Source organism: Leptopilina heterotoma, unplaced genomic scaffold (genome assembly GCF_015476425.1).
Source record: "Leptopilina heterotoma isolate Lh14 unplaced genomic scaffold, ASM1547642v1 Lhet_60, whole genome shotgun sequence".
Lineage (NCBI taxonomy): Eukaryota > Metazoa > Arthropoda > Insecta > Hymenoptera > Figitidae > Leptopilina > Leptopilina heterotoma.
In genome coordinates, this window is record NW_025111138.1 from 1,366,723 (window position 1) to 1,386,978 (window position 20,256).

At 22.3% G+C, this 20,256-nt stretch overlaps 2 protein-coding genes across 2 annotated transcripts in view; one reads left to right on the plus strand and one right to left on the minus strand.

Moving 5' to 3' along the window:
• LOC122509354 overlaps positions 1 to 16,411 on the minus strand; it is an 83,371-nt gene extending 66,960 nt beyond the window's left edge. Inside the window, exons 1-2 of the mRNA XM_043623345.1 lie at positions 15,392 to 16,411; positions 764 to 976 (exon numbers count right to left, since the gene is read on the minus strand). Coding sequence (XP_043479280.1) covers positions 764 to 877 — 114 coding nt within the window. The 5' untranslated portion in view covers positions 878 to 976; positions 15,392 to 16,411. The remainder of the gene's footprint in view (positions 1 to 763; positions 977 to 15,391) is intronic.
• LOC122509353 (neurotrimin-like) overlaps positions 1 to 20,256 on the plus strand; it is a 163,680-nt gene that overhangs the window by 73,573 nt on the left and 69,851 nt on the right. The gene's annotated exons all lie outside the window — the stretch shown is intronic.

Consider the following 20,256-nt stretch of genomic DNA (forward strand, 5'->3'; position numbering starts at 1 on the left):
ATTCTCAAAAAACTCTTTTAAAAATTATTATTTTAAAAAACATGCGAATTATTCAATAAAATTTTTTTTTGTATTTAAAATTTTAATAATTGAATTTTAGTAGAATTTTCTAATAAAAATTGATTTAAAAATGAATTGAAGTTACAATTTTAGATATTAATAGCAATATTATTACTCGGTTATGTTTTATAGTTATGAAAAATTTAATTTAGTTTTCAGTAAAATGTTCTTTTATTTGACCAGAATTTACTTGATTTACTTGAAGTTTTTCTGCTAATTTTGAAATATTAATTACAAGTAAAATTAAAAATTCCTATTTTATCGAAATTTTGGTATTTTTAAAAAGAATTTAAATTTCAGAGTTTCATTAAATTTATTTTATTTGATTTAAATTAGTTTTATTTATAGAATTTGTAGAATTTATAATATTGAATATAGAATATAAGATATAGAATATAAAAGACAGAATATAGAATATAAAATAAAGAACACAGAATACACAAAAATTCAAAGAATATCTATAGAATTGTCTTTGTGATAAATTTTGTTTTTCTTCGCGGATAAAAAAGGACCATTTTTTTTTTGTTTTCGTGAATACCATAAATATATGTGAGAGATCATTATAATGCCTTGAGGAGAATCATGTGTACATTCCATTAAGAAGGAAACATGAACAGCATTGTTTGGTTTTCTATTGCGCAAAAAGCATTTCTGACAAACATCAGTGTGTTTCCATCAAGATTAAAGTCTGCGGAGCACTTACGAGGTTGGGGTCGAGTTGAGAAGGTAATCGAGAGGATCGATGGCAATGAGAGGCAATACTGAGACGCCCGATACTGCTGCTTCGTCGACTGGCCATCGTCAAAGTCATCGGCATTGTTATTATCGAACAGCATCATCATCTTTATCTCTCTTTTTCAATGCTCTTTCCACTTTACTCGTTCATCGTTAATCATCGTCCACAATTAGAAAAAATCTGCAAAAAGAAAAAAAAAATTTCCTATCACTAAAATATTATTCTCCTATTTTAATTATTCAAAAACTTTTTTCCACTCCTCATCATAATTTATACACTGAACTTAATTTAGCGGCATTATGTAATCGTATATTTAATTCTTCGCCTTCTCATTCCAAAAAAAAAGGCGAAAACTTACAAGAAAGCTAATAAATTGAGGTAGGAAAAAAATTTTGTGTGTGTGTGTGTGGAAATTCACGCCTTTTGAAATATAAAGGGTTGAAAAGGTCATGAATGGAATGTGCGCGCGTGGTGGTAGGGAGAGAGAAATTTTCCAGCTTAAAAAGTTTCATATAACTTTTTAAGTGAAAAAAAATCCGATCTAATAAAAAATTTGCGGACACTCCCAAAAAGATGACACACCCATTTCTATTCTCTTCTTATCCACTCGGAGAGAATGTCTAGTTTGAATTTGTATTTTTTTTCTTCTTGACGTCGATGGACGTTCGGGGAAAAAAATTTCTACATTACGGTCAGTTTGATTTTGTTCTTCAAAAATTCTTGTAGTTGAAAACTTCTCTCTTTTTTTTTCTTATAAAAAATATGTAATCGAAAATACATTTTTCCCTCGGGTGGAAAATTTTGTTCTTCATTTTTATGTAAAAATAGATGGAAAATTCTATTTTTTAGAAAATTTGTTTTAATTTTTTTAGAAATAATAAAATAATAAAAATAAATTAAATATATTATAGTAGCCGTATTCTTTCATTCATTCTGTCCGCAGTTTAAAGTTAGTTTCTGTGTATGCTTTTGTATTTTTTTTCTTAAAAATATATTGTTTAACAAATCTGTTTAATTTATTTACAAATATTTTTAATTGTAAAATTATTCGAAAACAATACTTTCTTTTCTAAATATTTTAAATATTTAATTATTATTATTTTTCCATAGGAATTAAGATTTTCAAAAAAAATTCAAGTTTAAACTTTTTTGAAATTAATCAACTTTTAAAAATATTGTTATAAAACATAAAGAAAACGATTACTCCGAGTCTTCGACTCGGAGTGATCGATTTCTTCATGTTTTGTAATAATTAAAGATGACCGAGTGCTAAAATGATTATTTTACATTATAAAAATATTGTTACTGAGACTTATTCAAAATTATTTTCATATTCAATTATTATCTAAAAATTTAATTAAAATTCATTTTCAAATCAATTTTTATTAGAAAATTCTACGAGAATTCTATTATTTAAATACAAAATTAAATTATTTATTGAATAAATAAATTTTTCTTAAAAATTCTTACCAAGAATTTTATTAACAAATTTTTAAATAATTGAATTCTTTTAACGAATTTTAATAAATTTTTTAAGAATAATTACATTTTTCGAGAAATTTGATTAAAATTGTATTAAAAATAATTGAAATTTTGCGATGAGTTTCATTATTTCTGAAAATAATTGAATTATTGAAAAGAAACTTATGAGAAATTTGTAAATATTTGGATTCCTGTGAAATTTTTATTATTTATGAAAATAATTAAATGTTTGCGTACAATTTTATTAAAATTTGTAATTGATAATTGAATTCTTTTGGAAAATTTTATTAAAATGGTAGATATTGAAAATCATTGAAATGAGGAAAATTTTTGAAAATAATTGAAATGTTATGACAATAATTTTATTAAAATAACTATAAAATATGAAGATATCGACAACTCAATTAATAACTAATTAATAATTCAATTTTTATTCGAAAATTCTACTAGAATTAAATTATTTAAATACAGAAAAGACAATTTATTGAATAATTGCACGTTTTTTAAAATTGAATTTTCATAAAAAATGTTATCAATAAAATTTTAAATAATTGAATTCTTTTGACAAATTTTAATAAAATTTTTAAGAATAATTACATTTTTCGAGGTATTTAATTAAAATTGTATTAAAATTAAAAATAATTAAAATTCTGCAATGAGTTTTATTATTTATGAAAATAATTGATTTCCTAAAAAGTATTTTATTATTTTCGAAAATAATTAAATCCGTGTAAAAATTTTATTATTTACGAAAATAATTAAATGAATGCTGAGAAATTTATAAAAAAATTTGTAAATAATTGAATTTCGGAGAAGAATTTAATTATTTCTAAAAATAATTGAAATTTTGCCAAGAATTTTTAAAAAATTGAATTCTTTTGAAGAATTTTAATAAAATTTTTATAAATAATTGCATTTTTCGAGGAATTCGATTAATATTGTATTAAAAATAATTGAAATTCTGCGACGAGTTTTATTATTAATGAAACTAATTAAATTTCTAAGAAGGATTTTATTATTTATGAAAATAATTGAATTCTTGTAAAAAAAATTTATTATTTCTGAAAATAATTAAATGATTGCGAAGAATTTTATAAAAAATTTGTAAATAATGGAATTCCTGTGAAATTTTTATTATTTAAGAAAATAATTAAATGTTTGCGTACAATTTTATTAAAATTGTTTTTAAATAATTGAATTCTTTTGGAAAATTTTTTTAAAAAATAGTAGATATTAAAAATCATTGAAATGAGGAAAATTTTTGAAAATAATTGAAATTTTCCTAAAAATGTTATTAAAATTTTTGAAAATAATTGAATTCCGGAGAAGAATTTAATTATTTCTAAAGATAATGGAAACTTTGACGCGAATTTTTAAATAATTGAATTATTTTGACGAATTTAAATAAAATTTTTAAGAATAACTTATATTTTTCGAGGAATTCGATTAAAATTGCATTGAAAATAATTGAAATTCTGCAATGAGTTTTATTATTTATGAAAAAAATTGAATTCCTGGAAAGAATTTCATTATTTTCGAAAATAATTGAATCCCTGTAGAAATTTAATTATTTATGAAAATAATTAAATGATTGCGAAGAAATTTATAAAAAAAAATTTGTAAATTATTGAATTTCTGTGAAATTTTTATTATTTATGAAAATAATTAAATGTTTGCGTACAATTTTATTAAAGTTTTTTTTTAAATAATTGAATTTTTTGAGTAATTTCATTAAATTCATTCAACTTTGAAATTTTATAAAAGTTTCGAATTGAAGCCGTTAAAGTTCATTTATTCAGGAAAATTGTAAACACAACTCTTTTAAAATTAAATTAATTTTGAAATATTTAAGTAAAATTATTTATTAAACAATTTTTTATTTTATGATTGTTGTTCAAAATTTAAGTTATTTAAAAAGAAATTTTTGTCAGTAATTTTTCAGTACTTTTAACAAAAATTCCTGACATTTCCCTAAATTCCCTATGTCAGAATATATGATTATTATAATTACAATAATATTAAAACTATATATTCCAATTCATATTTTATTTTTATAAAAAAAAAATTTGAATTAAAAATTTTTACGTTATATTATTTTTAAAATTGCTAATTTTATTTAAAAAAGCGAGTAGTAATAAAGTAATAATGAAGTAAAAAAATAATAATGAAATTATAATATAGATAATAAAAATAAAAAAAGTAAAGCAAATAAATAGGAAAATAACAAAATATATTTTTTTTGCAATGAAAGTATTGTAACTCAAGTATTTGAATTTATTTCATAAACAAATTATTCTTTTCTCTTTTTCTTTGAGGAATTTATTTTGCCAATGGAATTTGATTTTATCGGAGGGCTGAACTTGACTTTTTTTTATAAAATGGAATCTCGTTTCGTTCGACTTATTTTCAAGTTTATAAATGGGTAAATTTTATAGTGGCTTATCGCGATGATGTTTATTCAGACCTGGCATTTACCATGTATTGCAAGTGTGTTGTTGACATATGCAAAATACATTTCACATTGAGGGATGATCACTTGAATGAATAACGCAGACTTTGTGCTTGACAATGAATTATATTCTCTATCTCAAGAACAACTGACGGAAAATGTAATTTTTTTTCTTTAGAAAAAAAACCAGAAAAATCTCAATCCCTACTTCCGTATATTGTATTTTTTATACAAAACATTCAATACAAAAAATTAAAATTTGAATTTTGAATATTAAATGTTGAATATTGGATGTCGAATAATTAATTCTCGAATATTAAACATCGAATATCAAATAGTGAATATTAAATATCGAATATTAAATAGTGAATATTAAATATCGAATATTAAACAGTGAATATTAAATATTGAATATCAAATATTGAAATATTTACAAAAAATAAATCTATCGAGTAAATAATATTGTGTAACAAATGTTTGCTTACAATTATATAACGAAAATAATAGAATAGAATTTCATATAAAAGCAGTATTAAAATTATGTAAACGAAATTGTAGCAGTAACAAAATATTATGTAATTACACCTGCAGAGTTAATAATAATTTATTGTATTTTATATATACAGTGAGAGAAAATTTTATACTTATATACTAATTACAATGAGAAAATAATTAAATAATTGAAAATTTGAAATATAATTTGAATATAATTAAATAAAGGGAGGAAATTCGTATAATTTTAAAGTGAATTAAACTTGTCTAATTTTTGAAAGATTTATATGTGAGAAACTCCACTTTGCTTTCTTTGTTAAGACAATTTTTGCAGAAAAACTTTTCCACTCAATGTTCCTTGGTCTTAAATTTTTATGATCAGTGTACGAAAACTTTTTCACGGGGCGAAGTAAGTTTCGCCCTTATTCAATTAGACTAATTATATTTTCATGCTGGGTATGATATTAATTATAACAATCAGAAGGAATTCATGAACTTATTTTTTTCTATAATATAAATTTTAATTGACATTAATAAAAATTTAAATAAATATTAATATGAATTTTAATTAAGATTAATAGACATTTAAATAAATATTAATAAAAATTTTAAATAATATTATAATTTTAATAATTACACTGAGAAAATTTTTTTTAATCTAAAAATAATTAGTCAACCAAAAAAATATGTTTTCTGTAGTTAATTATAAAAAATAAAAAATTGGCAAAACAAATTTTTCGCGAAAATAATAATTATGGATTATTTACACTTTTAGCAATAGGTGTACGTTTAACGTTTTGTCCCCTTTACGTGTTTTTAAACATTTTCTTAATAAATGTTTACATTTAAATTAATTAAAATTTCCATTACAAATGTCATCATTTTTCTCTTTTTTCCACAAAAAGTAATCTCCTTCTTCATCGAATCAATCGATTATGTAATATAGGTCAACCTCGTATCTCGTAAAAGAAGTTGAGGACAAGCGTGTAGAAGATAAACTACATATACACAAAAGTAAAAAAGTATCATGCTCGGTACAAATTGTAAAGTGTAAATTGGCCATTGACATAAAACTTGTCTTTTTATTGACAGAGAAACATTAATGTCATTTTATTGACCTTTTGGTAATGACACTAATAAAATATAAGAAAACTTTAATAACTTTTGTTCAATAGCATTAAAAGCAAGCCCATTTTGTTGTTATTATTATTTTTATTAATCACATAAATCAAATTATTGTTTAATAATAATATTAAATTATTATTTTTATTATTTTCTTTATTATTGTTATTTTTTAATTTTGTTTTTATTTTGTTTTATTATTACCTTTTTTTTTGTTTTTTTATTATTTTTAAACCTCTTTTTATAGATATTTTATGTAATTATTATTTTTCCTTTCTTTATTATTCATCTATTACAATTGAATGATAAAATGTTCTTTGCGAATTCTCTAAATTTATCTTGATAAAAAAAATTCTAATTCACTGTTCTAATTATTATTCTAAAATTGATTTTTTAATCATTTATTAGAATTGAATGGTAAAACTGTCTTTTTTCGAATTCTCTAAATTTATGTTCCTAAAAAAAATTCTATTCTGTAAACAAAAAGTTATTAAATACATTCTTTTAAACAATTATAATTATTATTTTTATTCTCGTTAATTATTCGAGTTAAACAGTAAGATTTTTTTTGCAATTTTGTTTTGGGGTTTTTTTTTTAAATTATATTCAGAGAATTTTTTTAAGATCTATTAATTTTTCCTTTAATAGTTAAATATTAAAATTAAATTCAGAAAATTTTTTAAAGATTTATTAATTTTTCCTTTAATAGTTAAATATTAAAATTAAATTCAGAGAATTTTTTTTAAGAACTATTAATTTTTTCTTTAATAGTTAAATATTGAAATTAAATTCAGAGAATTTTTTTTAAGAACTATTAATTTTTCCTTTAATAGTTAAATATTGAAATTAAATTCAAAAAATTTTTTTTAAGAACTATTAGTTTTTCCTTTTAATAGTTAAATATTGAAATTAAAAAAAATGTCCTTATTCATGAAATTTTCTTTTTTATTTTCCAACTTTTTGTGATTGCAAGTCAATTTTACACACACAAATTGCAACATATATGTACGTGTATTTATAAAGTATTTTCCTGTAAAATGAACAAACTCTGTTTGCCATCGCTCTTTTTTCAATGAGCCCGCTTTCCATTTGACAGAAAACATCGTTTTTATCCGTATATTGATTTTCCATCAATATTTAATTGTATCAAATGTCAACTTGATTTATTTGTATAATTACAGTGCTTTATTTTCAAATCATTTCACAATTTAGCCAATTTAACAATAAAAGACAGAAAAAAGGGGTCAAAATTACAAAATGCATACGTAATTTTTTTTTCCTTTTCACAAGAGAAACACACGAATATAAACGATTCATTAAACATTGCAGTCTGAATTTTTTTTTTCTGTATGTATAGGAAAATTTTTTGTTTTACATATTTTTGCCAATCGATGAAAGAGAGTGAGAGAGAGAGAGAGAAATGGAAATATATAAAATAGAAACTAAGTTCTGATAATTATTCCGAAACGAAAAATTTTTTTAAACTTTTGTAATTTTTTTATACGTTTGCGTTATATTACATTTTTCCGCTCTTTTGTAAAGTTTATTTTTGTTTATTCTTTATTGTATTCATTTTTTTGTTTTATTCTCTTTCGCCTATTGTTTCATTTACGTTAATTAATACTTTTACTGTATTTGTTTATTTTCTCATGAAATTTATTTTTCCATACAAATTATTTTTTCAATAGAATTTTTTTTAATAACATTTATTTTCAAATAAAACTTCTTTTTAATACAATTAATTTTCTAATAATATTTATTTTTCTTTGAATTTTCACAGAATTTTTCACGAAATAATTGTCAATTATTTATTTTTCTCTATTAAATTCGATTTTTAAAAAATAAATAAATAAAAATAAAATCATTTTTCTTCGCCATTTAATTAAAGTTGATTTTATTTATTGAGCGTTTTTTTTTAAAATAAGAATAAAAATTTTATACGTTCCTGTTGAAAATGACTGTGCATCGTGAGGAACAAAGAATCAGTCGAAATCTCGTTAACGTAATGTGATACTTTGTCTTCTTTCAAACAGTTAATCCTTTGATGAAATTCAGTTTCACAATGTTTCGAAAAAAGAAACCAAAACAAAAAAACAAAACACACATTTTCATACAATCACTAATTCCATTAGAGAAAATTACTTTGTTGTTTCTTCTTTTTTCGCTTATTTTTCAAACGTTCTTGCGAATAGAATTAATTTATACAATATACAATTTTTTTCTCCATTTTGATAAGATTTCTTAATAGAAAAAAAAATTCATTGGACAGAAACAAATTTTTTCTTTTTCTACAAAAAAAAAAATAATTTCCGTTTAGCAGAAAATTTTGTTACGGAAAAAAATTATAAACAGAATTTAAAAATCGTATTTTCGGAGAATAATAATTTTTTAGTGATTGTAGGAAAAGATTAACATCTTTTCCTACAATCACAAAAAATTATCATTCTCCGAAAATACGATTTTAAACTATTTTAAAATACAATGAATTAAATTTTTTTAAATGCCTTCTTTACCTCACTCTACTATATAATTAATAAAATTATTTTTCTTAAAAATATGATAAGTTTAATTAATTAAAATATTAAAAAAGTACGATAAGTTTGTTAATTAATGATGACAAGATCGATGTGAAACTTTTTTACCATAGAATTGCTTGAAAATGGTTATGTATTTTTTTTTCCTCCTGAAAGAAGTTTGATTCATTACTTCTGGTTATAAGCAAAAAAGTGTCTCTAAAGATGATTTAGAATTGACCAAGCTTTGCTGCATTTTACATTAACAGGCTGAAAGTTAAACTTCCTTCGAATGATTTATGATATGAGGAAAAGGTCCTTGTCACCTTCGACAAGCCAGAGCCGCCAACATCGATTAACCATCAACAAGCAAAGAACCTTCTAACTGATCCAGAAAAGATATATATATAGATATATACACATAAAAAGGGGGCGAGAGCTTTTTTTCTCTAAAATGGACTTCATTTGTTTTACTCTCCGATAAAATTTTTTAATACATTAATCTACCGGAAATTTCATCAATTTTTTTTTGTTTGGAAAAAAATCATTTGTTTAAATATATTCCCTATAAAGGAAAACATTATTTTCAAATTTTCAGCGTCAATTTCATTTTTATTAGGGTAAAAATATTGTTTTTATATTGATAACAAAAATAAACTCGTTCATTTTATATGTTTTTTTCATAACTGAATGGAACTTATTATTGAAAAATGTATGGTAAATATTTAGATAATATAAATAGTTTGGTATAAAAAAATATTTTATGTAAAAGAATGTGTGGATAAAAGGATTTTTTTACTAATATTTAAAAAGTATTTTTAATATTTAAGTTTTTTTTTTATTTTTTCCATTTATTTTTTTATTCATAAATAATGGATTTATAGAAGAATTTTAGTTAAATACAAAAAAATTCAATTATATTCGAAAATTTTAATAAAATTCTCGGCAAAACATTTAATTATTTTCATAAATAATAAAAATTTCACAGGAATTCAATAATTTACAAATTTTTTTTATAAATTTCTTCGCAATCATTTAATTATTTTCATAAATAATTAAATTTCTACAGGGATTCAATTATTTTCGAAAATAATGAAATTCTTTCTAGGAATTCAATTTTTTTCATAAATAATAAAACTCATTGCAGAATTTCAATTATTTTTAATGCAATTTTAATCGAATTCCTCGAAAAATATAAGTTATTCTTAAAAATTTTATTTAAATTCGTCAAAAGAATTCAATTATTTTGAAATTCGCGTCAAAGTTTCCATTATCTTTAGAAATAATTAAATTCTTCTCCGAAATTCAATTATTTTCAAAAATTTTAATAACATTTTTGGGAAAATTTCAATTATTTTCAAAAATTCTTCTTCATTCAATGATTTTTAATATCTACTATTTTTTTAAAAAAAATTTTCCAAAAGAATTCAATTATTTAAAAAAAATGTTAATAAAATTGTACGCAAACATTTAATTATTTTCTTAAATAATAAAAATTTCACAGGAATTCCATTATTTACAAATTTTTTATAAAATTCTTCGCAATCATTTAATTATTTTCATAAATAATAAAATCCTTTTTAGAAATTCAATTAGTTTCATAAATAATAAAACTCGTCGCAGAATTTCAATTATTTTTAATACAATATTAATCGAAATCCTCGAAAAATGTAATTATTTATAAAAATTTTATTAAAATTCTTCAAAAGAATTCAATTATTTAAAAATTCTTGTCAAAATTTCAATTATTTTTAGAAATAATTAAATTCTTCTCCGAAATTCAATTATTTACAAATTTTTTTATAAATTTCTCAGCAATCATTTAATTATTTTCGTAAATAATCAAATTTTTACACGGATTTAATTATTTTCGAAAATAATAAAATACTTTTTAGGAAATCAATTATTTTCATAAATAATAAAACTCATTGCAGAATTTTAATTATTTTTAATACAATTTTAATCAAATACCTCGAAAAATGTAATTATTCTTAAAAATTTTATTAAAATTCGTCAATTATTCAATTATTCAATAAATTTTTTTTTGTATTTAAACAGTTAAATTCTAGTAAAATTTTTTTAAAAAAATTTATTTAAAAATTGATTTAAGTTAACATTTTAGATTATAATTGAATATTAAAAGCGTGAATTTAATTTTTTTTTTAATTATAGCGTGAATTTTTAGAAATAATTGAATTTTGAAAAGGTTTCAAATTAGAATTTTTGAAAATACGGATTTTTTATACAAAAATAAAGAAAGTTTGTGTCTGACTAAAAAATATTTTACTACTGATATTCATATTGTTAGAATAAAAAATTTAAGCCTGACTTAAATAATTTTTTTACTACTGTTAGAAGAATATTATAATTAGCAAAAGTTCTGTCTGACTAAAATAATCTTATACTACTTATTACAATATTAGAAAAAATTATGTCTGACCTCAACACTTTTTTGCTACTGACAAAAATATAATAAAGAAAGGTTGCGTCTGACTAAAAAGTCTTCTACTACTGACAGTAATGTTAGTAAAATAAGGGAAAGTTCTATCTGACTAAAAATTGTTTTACTACTAACGGTAATATTATTAAAAGAAGAAAGTACCGTCAGACTAAATGGCCTTTTTACTACTGTTAGTAATATTATTAATGAATAATTCTATATTTTGATAAAATATTGTTAATAGATATTTAAAAAACTATTTTTAATACTTTTTAAAATTTATTTTCATATTCTTATTTATTTTCATTATTTGCATTTTTACAATTAAAAAAAAAAATATGTTCAATTTAAATTTTTAAAGCTAGTACTATTTAAAACACAATGTTAAACATTATTTTTAAAAATGAAAATGTCAAAAAATCCGATACACGTTAAAGTCAAATTAATCGTTTCACTTAAAGTTTTTGGTATTTAAAATTAAATTATTACATTTTGATATGACGATGTTTTAAAATAGGTCAAGAATCGATTACACATTTTGATATAAAAGCTAAAGAAAAAAAAATTCTCACTATTTTATTATTATTATTATAATCTTTTGAATTAGTGAATAATAATGAAAAGAATTTATAATTACGATGAATAATAGAATTATAGTGATGTAAAATAATAATTTTTTTTTCATTTTAAGACTTTACTGAATTTTAAATTCAGTATAAATAATTAACACTTGTAATATATTTTCAAGTATAAATCTTTTATTATCAAGTTTTTTTTTATAACTTCATTTAACCATTTTTATCACGAGCTTCAATACTAATATTGTACTATTCCTCGAGTGATAATACAAAAGCAGGGAGGCTTTCCGATAATCGACACGGATATAAAGCAATTATGCGTACGAGGGTTAACTATATAACTATCCATTTTAAAAATAGCTCTAATCAACGCATGGAAAAAGTGAAGTTTATTCAAAATAATTATATTTTTCTTAACGAAAAAGAAAAAAAGTAGAAAAAAATTCTTGAATGTAAAATATACAAACAAGAATATATCAACTTTCCAATTAATTTTCCTATCTCTTTTATTATTATTATTATTTTAAAAACCTCTTTTTTAAAAAAATATTTTAATATTAAAAATAAAAAAGAAACTCGTCAATACGATGTACGTGAAATACATAAATAAATACGATATCCATTAAACTAAATGTTTTTTTTTTTTGCTAAAATCATGTTAACCGCAAACAATCATTTTTTTGTTTTATTGAATTTTGAGCAAAACTGTATTTAAAAAAGAAAATAATAATAATAAAAAAAACCTCTTTAGATATTCATCTCGTGTATCCATATCTCTCTATTTTTTAACTCGCACTCCTCACGTTAAATCCATGAAAAAAAAGAAATATGAATAGAAGATAAAACAAGAAAAAAAAAATTGTCATGAAAACGAAAAACCATAAAAGAATATGCCAGAGACTTGAGCATTTCAATTTGTTCAACTGACAAATCGGACTCTAAATCCGGATAAAGTCCAATTCTTATATTTAAATTTATTTTGCAATATACGAAATTGCTACTTTCAATCGGTTTTTGCAAGGGGGAAAAAAAGAGGCGAAGAAAATTTTTTAATGAATAATACTCGGAAATTTACATTTAGAAATTAAAGTTTCAGCATTTTTTTTCTCTTTTTACTTTCTGTCTGACTCTCTCTTTCTCTTTCTCTTTTTCGCTTTTCTCCCTTGAAAACAAAACGATTTTGAAATTGAAAGATGATTTGAATTTTTATGAAAAAATTTATAATAATAAAAAAAGTTGGGAAAAGTAAATAAATAAAAGTAGAGAAAATAAAATTTAAGAAAGTAAATGAAAAAGTCGAGAAAAGGAAATTAGAACTAAATAAGTTAATAAAAACCAGTTAATAAAAAATAAGGAAGTAAATGCAAAAAAAATAAAAAAGTAAATAAATAAAAAGGTATGGAAGATTAAAGAAAAAAATAAAGAAGTAAACAAATTTAAAATGTAAGGAATTTAAAATTATAAAAAATATTTTTTATTTTAATTTATTTGTCTTAAAATAAAATAAAAATACTGTTTAAATTCCTTTTTAAAATTTTATTTTTAAATTACATTTATTTAGAGTTGAATAGTAGAAAAGTATAGAAAAGTAATTAAAAAAGAAGTATATAAAAGTAATGAATTCAAAACAATTAAAAGTATTTTTTTTCTAATCACAACTTATTTCTATTAAACTCAAAAAAAATATTTTTTCAAATTCCTTTTTTAAATTATTTTTCTTTAGAATTACATTTTCTCAATTATTATTAATTGGCTGCAAAAATATTTTGTCATGAAAAAACACAAAAAAATTTGCAAGAATATTTTATCTTAATAAAAAGAAACCCAAAAATTTCCAAAATTATTTTGTCCTAATTAAAAGCACCTCTAAAAATTACTTCAATCAATTTTTAAGAAATTAATTTTTAATTAAAAAAACTTATTATTATAAAAAATCCAAAAAATTTACTATGTTGGGAAATCTTTTTGTAGATTTTTTTTAAATCTTTTTTTTTTTTTTTTTTTTTGAATTTTGTCGATAATTTTTTTTTTGATACTTGAAAAAATCAACTATCTTCTAATTCAAATACTAAGTTCACAAGAATTATGGAACATTCCGTCTCACTGAAAACGTCTTCTACTACTGATAATAAACTTCCTTGAGAGTGTCTGACTAAAACTGACTTTATTCCCCTGTGGGGGAGAAAATTCCACTATCTCGAAAACAGTTGTCTGGTTCGAACTGTCTTTTACTACTGATATAAAAAGGCATTTTAGATAACTTGTGTTCTATCGTAAAAAAAACTACTTTCGTCTACTGATTTCGTCAAAAATTAGGAATTGATGAGAACATTTCAGCAAATACGAAATGTTTTTTGTATTTTCACTTTGTAGTAAATAATTTCAGTGTTAAGTAAAATAGAATCGACTTTTATATTTTGATGAATAAAATAGAATTTTCTTTTTATTTTAATAAATATAATAAAATCGCCTTTATATTGTAATTTCTTTTATAATAATTCGAATATAAAGTATTTACTCTTCTTTTTGTTTCAGGTGAGTAAAACTGCATGTTTCCTGTCGAGTTTATTTCGTAAGTAAATAAACGTTGAAATATATATAATTATATATTATAAGTAGAATATGATTATGAAAGGATGAATTTAAAAACTTTGATTCGTTTAATTAACAACAAATATCAGTTCCGCAGTACTTTCACGGAATTGATAATTAATTAAATAGAAAGAAATTATCGGAAAATATATATTCGTTATGCAATTTTTTTTTAATTATATTTAAAAGCGATTATTTATAAGTGATGTAATCTAAATGTTGTCAATAATTTTTTTTCGTAATTCAATTATTTTTAACTTAATTTGAAAAGTTCCTCTTTTCAAACCGAATTCCTTTTTTTATTAATTAAAACCTCTTTTTTACTTAATATTGTAAAGAAAAAATAAAAAATCACTGTGACCACTGATATTATTTAAAAAAAATTTTGTCTGACTTAAATAATGTTGTACTACTGCACCCAGAGAAAAATTTTATTTTAAACCAAATATAATTTGGTTTAATAAGAATATTACGTAGAATATTTGTCTGAGAGACAACTAAACTATTTTCTTGTTTTTAAATAAAAATTCTATTCACCACAAATAAAACTTTTATTTGAATGAAATAAAATTTTATTTAAATTAAATCAAAATTAGAAATTTTCTATAGAGAAAGAAAGTGAAGTAGAAAATTTGTTTGTCCAAAGAGTACTGATTCTATATCGTAAAAAGTAAAAGTGTCTTTTTCACCTCAATTCTAAATGATAAAGTAGTAAATAAAAGTTAACAAAAAAATGTCGTAAAAAGTGTTTGGAAATATTTTTTTCTAGGCTCTAAATTAATTTTTATCTAATATATAAATTTTCTAATGTCTTCTAATTAAAAAGAACTCGAATCATGGTGAAAAAAGAAATCAGATGTGACTACTCTCGGGATTTAAATTTTTAAAAAGCAAATTGGCGCGAAATTTTTTTCTTCCCAAACTCACCAGCTAAACGCAATGAAGTAGAATTGTTTTTTAAGACAACGCCCACTTTGCGCCTCACTTTTACCGGCGGTAGTTCAAAGTTACCTCAGTTTCCTCCCCCTAAGCACTTAGCATTGAAGGCAAGGAAATAACAGGAAAAATAAAAAAATACGAAAAAAATACCCTTCTCTCTCTATATATGTATATAAGTAGCAAATAAAATCCCTCAAAAAAAAAAAAAAATACTCCAACTTCCGCTAAAACGTTACTCGCTCTCAAAAAAAAAAAAAACCCAAAAGAAAAAATTACGCGACACAAGCAGGAAGGAAGTCGAAAAAAAACGGGTCAAAAAAGAAGTCGAAAAGCAGAGAATGAAAAGCGTTGAAATAGGATATCCCTCTCTTTCTCTCTCTCTATCTCTTTCTATATAACGTAAATGGATCCCCAGTTGGATAAATTTTCAAGAAATCAGAGAACAAACTTTTGCGAATGAAAAAAGTTTTCCGACGTGTGAAATAAGAATGAGTGATATCCGATAGCTGTGGACGCGAAAATGGTTTATAGCGTGTGGTGAAGCGATAATGTGTTCAATTTGATATATAGAATGAAAGAGGGGAAAATGATAAGGATTCTCAACGCGTTACGAGTTGTGAAGGGGATGGGGGGGGGGTGAGATGACGAAAAGAGAGGGGCAAGTGCGGGGTAAAAGCGGCAAAAAAAGGGGGGCGAGAGTTGAGGAAACACGTGCTGCCCAAAAATAAAATAAAAAGAAAAAAGAAATTTATATATATAGACGAAAAAAAAAACCGAGCAGCGTCAGTAGTTCGGAGGGTTTTGTATCGACTGACGAAGCTGAACTGAATAAGGGCGCGTCGTCGTCGTCGACGTCGTCAGCTGCAATGCCACTCCAAGTCCGCGAACCATTCAGAGTCCTCCACTGCCACCTATAATGCTTTACCCCTTCCTTCTAACCAGCATCCAAACCATTCCACCCTACCCTCCCCTCCCCCCCCTCTTTATTCCGTTTACATCGGTGCGAGTATCCGCGGGCGGTTTGGCAAACCACCCCACCCCCCCTCCCACTTATACCCCCTTAAATTCTCGAACCATTGCACGCGGAAAGCTTCTGCGACTTTATATATACGTGAGAGTTGGGACGACTGCTGGATTACAGGACTTTAAGAACTTAAATATATCACTTGTGAATTTACACATAAATCTTGGATGTATTATTGGAGAAAAAAAGAATTATTTCCATTTTTTTCGATTCTTTGAAAAATAGTTGAATTTTTTTCATTAGATAGACGATTTCTTAAGTTTCGGAACTATTGGATAAAGTGTTTTTTTTTTTTTTGAAAATTTGGGGTGATTATTTCTTTCAGCAGTAGGGGGAAAAAGGCTTTTTTTTTCTTTTTAATAAATGAAAAATTACGAGTTTTTCCCTTCAAAGTGGTTATAAATAATTTGATTTTGATTTAGAGACATTTTTGTCATGGGAAAAATTAATTCTGAAAATGGAACACTTACCTTTTTTTGGTGTAAATTTAAACTGCAATACTTTGTAGTAACTTATGGTTTACTGTCCAAGAGATTGAAACTAGTAAGATTGAGATATTGAAACTAGTAGTAAAAGAAATATTTAGTCAGACAAAGATCTTGAGAAAGGGCAGTGTCAGTGGTGAAAGGCAACAACAGTCAGACAAAATGGTTAAAACTGACAACTGAGTATAAGTAGTAACCTGTATATTTGGTCAAAAATAGTAACAAAAAACAAACGAAATGAAAACTCTTATTTTTAGTGAAAATAGTTAATGGTAGCAATAGTCAGACAGACGATAAATGAAAAAATCAGTGCCTAAACTTAGATCTGTATTTGGTCAGAAACTTTTAAATTTTTTCATTACTAGTAAAAGACAATGAGAAAAAAAGAAACAAATGCGAATCAGTAAGCAGTAAATCGTGAGGTATTAAAAAGTGTTGTAGATTAACAGCATGTGACTGTTACAGAAATCAATGTTAATTTTTTCGACCACTTTTCTCTTAAAATATTAAATAAATTAAGCTAGTTTTTTGTGAATAACTTTAAAATATAATAAAGAAGAGCAGTGATGTGCAAAAGTTTTAATAATTCTAAAATAAATTATAAAAAAATACTTTGAAATCGGAAAAGACGAGAAATTGATTAAAAGTGATTTTGAGAACTGATAATTTTAAAGTTATTTTTTAATAAATAATTTTAAAAATATTAAAACTTTTTCACATCACTGCCCTTCTTTATGATATTTTAGAGTTATTCATAAAAAACTAGCTTAATTTATTTAATATTTTAAGAGAAAAGTGGTCGAAAAAATTAACATTGATTTCTGTAACAATCACATGCTGTTAAATTAACACCAAAAAGATGAATGAATAAATGTAATTTTAGTTTATTAAATTTTTTTATAACTATAAAACATAAAACATTTTTATAATAATTAAAAATGACCGACTGATAAAATCTTTTTTTTATACCTATTATAAGAATATTATACTTCTTCAAAATTATTTTCATTACTTCAATTCAATTATTATTTTCAAAAATTTTTAACTACAATTTTACTTTATAATCTATTATTTTTAATAATTTTCGAAAAAGTTCTTTGGCAATTTTCAAATCCATTTGTTTACAATATTCAATTTCACGAAATTTCAATTATTCCTAAATTCTTTAATTAAATGCATATAAGAAAGTAAAAACTTCAAATAATATGAAAGAAAATTCAATTAAACTTTTTAAAAAAAATTAATTTCAAAATTCAATTATTTCTAAAAATTCACGCTATATTGCTTTTAATATTCAATATTATATTATAATCTTAAATTTAAACTGAAATTCATTTTTATGAAATGAAAATCAATTTTTATTAGAAAATTCTACAAGAATTTAATTATCTAAATGTAAAAGAAAATAATTTACCTATTGAAGAATTGAATGTTTCTCAAAATTCAATTCTCATAAAGAATTTTAGTAACAAATTTTTAAATAATTGAATTCTTTTGTCAAATTTTATTAAAAATTGCATGAACATAATTACTTTTTTTCAAGAAATTCAATTATAATTGTATGAAAAATAATTGAAACGCTGCGATGAGTTTTATGAGAATTTTCAAATTGATTCGTTTACAATTCAAATTTAAATAATTTCAATTATTTGGAAATTCTGCAATTAAATATATATTGAAAAACAAAAAATTTGAAATAATTTCAATAAAAATCCTATTAAACTTTTAAAAAGAATTAATTCTACAGAACTGTTTGGCAAAAATATGAAAAATTAAGAATTTCAATGATTTTAGTTTGAAACTTTTTCAAAATTTAATTATTTCTAAGAATCAACGTTATAATGCTTTTAATATTTAATTATAATCTAAAATTTTAACTGAAATTCATTTTTAAAACCATTTTTATTAGTAAATTCTACGAGAATTTAATTATTTAAATACAAAAATAAATAATTTATTAATTTCATGTTTCTTGAAATTAAATTCTCATAAAAAATGTTAACAACAAATTTTTCAAATCATTAAATTCTTTGGACGAATTTTACTAAAATTTTAAAGAATAATGACATTTTTCGAGGAATTCGATTAAAATTGCATTAAAAATAATTGAAATTATGCCAAGAATTATATTAAAAGTTTTGAAAATAATTGAATTCCTAAAAGAATTTTATTATTTATAAAAATAATTGAATCCCTGTAAAAATGTTATTATTTATGAAAATAATAAAATTATTGCGAAGGAATTTAAAAAAAAAATTTGTAAATAATTGAATTCCTGTAAAAAATTTTATTATTTATGAAAATAATTGAATGTTTGCGTAGAATTTTATTCAAATTTTTTTTAATAATGGAATTCTTTTGGAAAATTTTATTGAAATAGTAGATATTCAAAATGATTGAATTTTAGAAAACTTTTGAAAATAATTGAAATTTTGACAAGAATTTGATTAAAATTTTATAAAATAATTGAATATTAGAAAAGAATTTTATTATTGATAAAGAGATTTGAAATTTTTACGAGAATTCTTTTAAATTTTTGAACAAAATTTGAAATTAGTAATTATGTTGCTAACACGGTAAATCGTTAGGTGTTAAAATAACACCAAAATGGATTAAAATAACACTAAATTGGATTATTTTAATCCTTTTTGGTGTTATTTTAATACCTAACGATTTACTGTGAAGTTAGTTAGTAAGTTAGTAACTAAGTTAGTAACCAACTTACTATTCTCCCTGGAGAAGCTAAATTCGTTGAATTTTTACAAATTGTTGACTTGGTGTTTGATTTAAAGTAAAATTTCATTCATAGTTAAAAATAACACCAAAATAGATTATTTTAAATATTTTAATTCTTTCTGGTGTTAATTTAATCCTAGAGGGATTAAACTATTGCAGATTATTTTAATCCATTCTGGTGTTATTTTAACACTTTACGTTTTACTGTGAATTCTAAAAATGGAACACTTATATTTTTTGGTGTAAATTTAAACTGCAATGCTTTGTAATAACTTATGGCTTACTATGTAAGAGATTGAAACTAGTAGTAAAAGAAATATTTAGTCAGACAAAGATCTTAAGAAAGGGCAGTGTCAGTGGTGAAAGGCAACAGCAGTCAGACAAAATGATTAAAACTGAGTATAAGTAGTAACCTGTATATTTGGTCGGACATTTAAAAATTTTTTCAGTAGTAACAGACGGAAAGAAAAAAAAGCAGAATGAGAATTAGTAGTAAGCTATGTATTCAGTCAGACTAAATGAAAATAGTATGAAAAATGAAGTAAATAAAAATCTTGTAAAAATCAGTAGTAAATGATAGCAATAGTCAGGCGAAAGTATAAAAGTAA